Source organism: Equus caballus, chromosome 6, assembly GCF_041296265.1.
Source record: "Equus caballus isolate H_3958 breed thoroughbred chromosome 6, TB-T2T, whole genome shotgun sequence".
Lineage (NCBI taxonomy): Eukaryota > Metazoa > Chordata > Mammalia > Perissodactyla > Equidae > Equus > Equus caballus.
In genome coordinates, this window is record NC_091689.1 from 49828537 (window position 1) to 49835920 (window position 7384).

General features: G+C 32.4%; 1 protein-coding gene across 1 annotated transcript; it reads right to left on the reverse strand.

The window, feature by feature from the left end:
• Nucleotides 1-1311: 1311 nt before the first annotated feature.
• Nucleotides 1312-5385, reverse strand: LOC111774040 (C-type lectin domain family 2 member A). The gene is given in 4 exon segments (XM_023644030.1): nucleotides 1312-1435; nucleotides 2800-2876; nucleotides 3354-3529; nucleotides 5337-5385. Coding segments are annotated over 4 exon segments (426 nt in total).
• Between the last annotated feature and the right edge of the window lie 1999 nt (nucleotides 5386-7384).

Genomic DNA, 7384 nt, shown 5'->3' on the forward strand with positions numbered 1-7384 from the left:
CAAAACACATTCATATTTCAAAATAAAGGCAACAGTTTGTGTACAGTATATAAATGAGGTAGTTATTTAACTCCTTCAAGAAGTTGCCTGCAGTTCATTCTAAGCCATCAGAAATTTACACCCTAGTTACTCTGAATCAAAAAAAATTGCTAAGCAATTAACAAAATTAACTTATAACTATGAACCAATGATTAAATAAAATCTCTAATATGAATCAAGTAAAAATTTAACTTAAACTGAGCCAAAACATAATACATCAAACTGTAATACACAATGTCATCTGAAATTCATTACTTTCAAGTTTTCTTGTTGACAACATGGTGCACAGATGTAATAAACCTATACTTGATTACATGTTGACATTTGCCAAGTCATTTGCATTCACATATATTGTCAGGTAAAACGTTTATGAATGAGGCTCACAAGAATTTGTTTATCAGAAAACTTCATCTGTAACTAAGAAAGTAAGCCTTTATTAAAGATATGGGAGAGGACTAGTTTGTGTGTTTCTATGTGTTTGCCCTGTAACCTAGATATTATCTTTTTCTCCAGCTTCTCTACTCTACCGTGCCTATCTATTTGCCTACGCTCACATCCCTTCTTGCACTCATATCTTATAGTACATAGGCAGGAAATTAAACTCAAGTTAATGTAACAAAGGCAATTTTTATATAATTTTTTTAATGTTCTGCAGAATTTGAATGTTAAGATGCACCCAGGGATGTGTCATAAGCCCGTTCTATTTCCTTGTCGTTACTTGGAGAATTGAAATTTTTTCAATAATGTATTGTTTGGTCACTTTTGATGTTACTATTCTAGTTTATATTCTACAATCTAAGCTTTGTTATTTTAATGCATAATTCTAATCATTTATCAGTGATGATTATTTATGGAATTAGACTCCTTCCTGGTGTGTTTTCCCTTGCTTTTAGAATATTGTTGAAGTAAATGCCTGTTCATAGATGATTCTCATGTAACATTTCTTTAAGCCAAAGTCACTATGGTCAGTGTTTTGTAATATTTATACATGTAGAGCACATATATTTCCTAAACTTTCAAGCTGTAAGTCTTGGCTGGCCTATCAGTATAGATTCCTTTAAATTTGTTTGTCATCATCATCATTGCAGTCACCGGTCATCTAGTTATTTATTGTTACTTTGTTTGGTCCTATTAAACAGGCATTTCCTGACTTGTGCTCATAAAGAGCAAATCTGTGTCTTGAATTGATGAAGTTCTACCTACAATTCATTCATTTAACAATCTTTAGTTCTTTTGTTTAGTCCTTTATCTTCAAAATATCATAGTCCTTTTCTAGTTTTTTGCCCTATTAAAATTAGGTTTGCTGCAAATCCACTTGATATCAAGAAATCCCCTGGAACTATGGACTCCATCAGTATTCAGAAAAGCAAAAAATCCATTCCCACTGATTTCAAACCTGAAAAGGAAAAACCAAAATCAGTTCTGAAGCCACTTATAGCTGTAATCAAAAGTAAAATTAACAGTAAAGTAATTTGAAACATTTTACACAAAGCACTGATCTTCATACTCACCCATGATAAAAATATCTGGTACATTAAAGGAATATAAGATTGAATATAGGTATTTAATTATTATTATATTTACTAGTATAATCTGTAACATTTTTTAGAACGTAGGTAGAAAGACAGATATGGATATAAATAGACATAGATAAGTCAAGGATACAGATATAAGTCTATATCTATCTACATTTATCTATCTAAATCTATATCTATTTCTAGTTGAGAGAGAGAAGTTTGCTAAATCCAAGAACTCTGGAATTTTTTTTAAAAAGCAGTTTCCTGGCATATTTTTAGCCACTGTTCTTTTTTGAAAGTAAAGAATAAGATCTATAGATCTATATTCATCTGATACTTTTGCAACATGCTGAGATTGAAACCAGAGACTAATTATAATATCATTTTTATTAATTTACTTTGTTGATGACCAAAGTTTTGCTTTTTTTTGCAATAAGTATGTTTTTTTCTGTCATCCTACAGCCTTTCTTTTCAGGTAAAATAGTATGTAAGTGAGGAAACAGCATTCACTCAAGAAATGGTTGTATAAATAAATAATATTGCTATGGTGGACATTTGGAAAATTAAAGACAACTGTATGGTCTGTAACTTTATAAAGAAGAAAGAGATCTTGTATAAATTTAAGTAACTGGAAAAAGATGCAAAGAATATGTGTGCTTTGGCTTAGAATTTGCAGAATAATTGACTTTGAATTAACAAAAGGAGGTTTATTGGCAAGAGCTTGACAAAAATAACATAAGAAAGAAAAATAAAAATAAGAATGGAAAATTTCACTGTGTGTTACTTAACAAGGTAGAAGGAAGATGGGCCACTTTAGGGTATGTTTCAATGTGAAAGGGCACATGTCACAGGGTGGACACTGAGAAAGGGAATTATACATACAAAATTGGATGACTTCTTTATAATAATACATCTCAAACTGTTTTAAACTTGTTTATACAACATGAGAATAAAACTTTTCCTACTAAATTTGGAACTCACCGAGCATTGTATGTGGAACAATTTGTCCATTTCCAAGACTCTCCTAGTCATAAACTATTTTGAGTTGATACCAGCATAAGAATGTCATTGTTGCTGTGTGTTTTCACATATAATCAGAAGTCAAACTAACTTCTGAATGAATCTCATTTGTTGTAATAAAAGATATTGAGTGATGGGTTTAGTCTCACCTCAATTGGCTCCTTGTTATTAGATCAAAACCCTATTAGTCAGCTTTTCTTTGCAAACAAACCTCTTCCTTTACCCTGTGTCCCTGGAGTCCAAGTCCCCTTTTCTTTGCTCTGTTTTACTTCTTCCATTGGTTGTCTCACTTTCTTCAAACTGCACATATTTCCTTCACATTCTCATCTCTAAATTTCAAGAGTTATATCTTTTTGTTGTTTCAATTTTACCTGGCTATTCTTGGCAGAATGCAAATTCAAAGGTATTAAAAGCAATCTATTTAATAATCTAAGAACATTGAACAAATACATTTAGCTTTGTAGATAATGTGCATTGTGATTAAGGACATAGCATCAGTAGCTAACTTGTCTAGGTTCAAATCACAGGTCAACAATTTATGACTGTGTGACAATGGCTGGGTTACATACATCTCTGCGTCTCACTTTCCTCATTTAAATAGGGATATTTAAATATCTACTTCATAGACACTAGTTGAAGATTACATGAGTTTTTACAGTTACAGTACTTAGAACACTGTCTGACACTTCATCATAGAGTACTAGCTCTGGCCATCTTTATTCTCTCTTTGTAGAAACTTAAGCTCTGAAATGATTGAAAACTTTCTCCTTTTCTTACCATGTCCTCTTGTGTATCAATCTGAGCAAGCTATGATCCCTGTGAAGTGCAGAATCTTTTACTAGCCATCCAATTTCAAGTGGCTTCAGAGAAATAGAAACACTTCTCTCTTACTCCAATCCACTGCCCTGAACATGCCACAGTTTTGGGACATTTTGACAGTCTTGTAGATAATACTGAAAAAAAAGGAAAACACGATCAGATAAAAAAATAACTTAAAAAGTGTTTCTACTCATTCTGGTGAATCAATTTTACTGTTTTATCCTCACAGTTTGAGGCCTGTAAAATTAGCTTCACTCATGAGATGATGGACGAATTCAATTGTCTGTAAGGAAGACCATTTATTGGCTGAGCTGTCTATATTTTATCCTATTTTCCTAGCTTCTGTTTTGAGAAATGGAACCACGTGCCTCTTGTGATCCATATTGACATCCTACCAAGAACATTGCATAAAATTTAGCAATCAAAGAAGGGAACTAGAGAAATGAATATAATTTAGGCCTCAAGGCCTAAGGTAAGAAATGAAGACTTACCTTTACCTCGAAGAAATGGAAAAGTTATGGACATCCAATTTAGGGAAGTGAAACTCACCGTAAATGACAACAAATCATTGAGATATAAGAGTTAGGGAAACATTTGTTCCATTTCACCAATATTCAGTGCCAAATAAGCTGGACTAATGAAGAATTTATTTCTACGTACATTGTTTTGAGAATTTACTGTTTCAGAGTTTTAGTTAGGTGCTGAGTAATCAGAATAAGATAAAGTCTCCGTCCTCCAAATATTTGAATAACTTAATGTAACTAGTAAAGAGCCAAGTAAATGTACAAATATATAGCCAACTCCAAAGTCTTCTGTCTTCATTCTGCTTTTTTTTTGTTTTTTTGGTTTTTTTTGGTGATACTGAGAAGTGAATCCAGGCTACTACAGATAAGTGATGAAATATATTGTTTCAAATTTTTAAAAAAATAATTAATGTAAAGACTTCTTACAGAAACACTTCTCTATAAATATTTAACTTACAGATATTTAAATAGCGATAACGTTGCACTCCCAGGACTCTGTAGTGACAGAGGAGTGTATAAGCAAGAAGAGCATCAGTATTCTTGCAAATGACAAAGAAAACAAGAATCACGAGTGTTAGGTGCTGCTTTAACCCAAATGCTAAAGTAAGCAAAACATGAGTATGGAAAATCAGCTTCTGAGGACTATTAGACCATGGTTCAAGAATCAAAGTTTACTTTTGGGTTCTTTTCATAAAATCAACCCATAATACCCAGAAGAAAATTAAAACATCTTCATTTTTAAAAATCTACTCCAATGGAGAAAATCTTGCAAGGCATCAGTGTGTCATTCTTTTTATTCTGTTAACACAATATGATAGAAATAAATATTTTGTAGAACAACTATCAGCAATATAACTTACTCTTGATCCCAAAGAAACTAAAGTAAAGAAATACTGCAATTACAGAAGCAGTGTTGCATGATGGTTAAAATATCAGGAATTAGACAAACAACAGTCTCAATTCTGGCTCTAGCGTTTATTATTCACTCTGGCCTCTATTTCTCTGACTGTAAATGGATTTCATGATTATACCTGTTTCATAGTTCTGTGAAAATTAAACATAAATAACAAAAATAGTGTATTTAATATTAGCTTTTTAACTCAAAGGACTCTCAATTAAAAAAAAAAAAACTATCTCTGTTGCTATCCGGTAGTCATCTGAGAATTTATGGCTATCTTACTCAAAGATCAAGAGCTCCTATAAAGTCAAGAAGATGACTGTATTCTGAGACAGAATATTTTTTGAGAGAGGCAAAGAATATATAAAACCTACCGAACTGGTAGGAACCTGAGGACAAGTCTCTACAAACCTTTTTATTACTCCAGAGCTAAAAGATTCAGGATTAAGCTTGAGGTATCAATATTTGGGCCAGCTGAGCATGAGGAACCATAGAAAGTTTATGGGTTAAGCCACTCACCTTTTGTAAGAATGATTGCAGTATTCAGGATGCACACACAAAGGTACATCTTCCAGTTATTTTTCAACTTATCAACTGCAAAATAAACAAATATTTATTGTGAAATTTCCCGAGAAACTCTGACTGGATATTTATTATGCATTTATTTCTCTCCCATAATAATCAACCAAGAAACTCTCATTGACAGCATCTGTATCTTAAAGTAATAGAAGATACAATGGTGTTGGTCTTGGTGAAAGGAGGGAGGGGAAGCAAGGTTATTTCAAAAGGTAGAAATAGTGTGAATGAGGGCTTGTAATCAAGAAAGTATAAGGGTCATCAAAGAGCTATGATCAGACAAATGGCTATGACAGATACATAAATCAACATAATCAAAGATAGGGGAGAAGGGAAACTCATAAAGTCATTTTACAGAAAAAATAAAATGTGAGATACGTTGTTTCCTTTATTCTGTAGGCAATAAGAAGAAGAAGCTTAATGTGTTTGAGCAAGAAAATGTCAAACTAAAAGCAGTAATTTGTGGAGAACAGAATGAATTAGAGAAGAAAAGGGATTTGGCACTCATGGAAATGTTAGGAGAGCAGGAACAAACAGTAATTATTCTATTAATGATTAAAATAATCTTGTCTGGCACATTATTAGCCAATGTAGAAACAATCTGCAAAGACTGTATATGTACACACACACACACGTTTAAATATAAAAAAAGGATTTGAAGAAAGAAAGAAAAAATATCAAAAAGATGTCATACACTTTTTGACTCTGAGTTATAGAGCAAACCTACTGAATGAAAACTAAGAAAAGTTATTAGGTTTTGTAGGACAGGTAAAACCTAATCTGCACCCATCTTAGTTTTCAGCTGGGGTTCTATAACAAAAAGATGGATTAACAAGAGAAAAACAGTTTACTAACTGGTGCAGCGCACAACACCTGGGAGAAACTCAAACAGAGAGGAATTCAAAGAGGTGCTTTAGAACTCCAGCTTATATGGCATCTTCAACAAAGAACAACAAATTTGTAGAGAAATGAGAGGACAGAAAAAAAGCAATTTTAGGCTTCTGAGGGCAGCAAATGGTGGGAAGATAAGTGTGTGGGAGTAAACAAATGGAGTAAGGTTTGCTGTCTCTGGGCTGATCAGTCTGTCTCCAGTAAAAGGAGGATTTATATCCTGTCTTTAGGCAGAAAAGGAGGAGGACAGAGTGAGTTATTCCTGCATTTGCTGCTTCCTAATTGCCTTCAGCTCAAAATAATTTTTACGTCAAAAGGCATATTTTTGGATAACATTCTGGTTTCCTTAAGTTTTATGATCACAATAAAAGGGAAAAGGATTGTAATGGAAGAGATACATTTGCAATATTTTCAGACAATTTGGTTGTATAAGAAGAAATACCAGCAGAATCAACTTTTATTTCCTTTGATTTTTTTATATCACTGGTTACAACTGCTAGTGCTATACTGTACCAATGAGTGAACATCTTTTGCTTGTTCTTGTTCTTAAAAGGAATATGTATAAAATTTCATTATTATCATAAAAATGCTGTATAAATTCAATATATAACATTAGCAATTTAAGAGAGTATTTTCCTATTCCTAGTTTCCTAATAGGGTTTGTGTCAGATAGACATTGAATGTCATCAAATGCTTTGTAGGAGTTTATCAAATAATCATGTGGTTTTACTTTTTAAATCTAACAAGGTAACCTACACTGATTGATTTTCTGAGACCAAAGCATTCCAAAGATAAACCCACTTGAATATAGATTATTAACTACATTGTTCTATTTAGTTACCTAATATCTTATTTGGAATTTCTACTTCTAATTTCATGAGCGAATTTGTCTATTTCTTTTTGTCTTGTTTGTAGCTTATTTTGAAATCAAACTTACAGGTACTAGAGAAAGAAATCAAACTTACAATCCAGTTAAGAAGAACTGGGCGGGTTTCTCTTTTGTTGCCGTTTTCTGAAACAAGATGTACAATTCAAGAATTAGCTGTTCTTTGAAACATTGAGAGATTTCTTCTATTTTAATTACTATGTTTCTATAATAT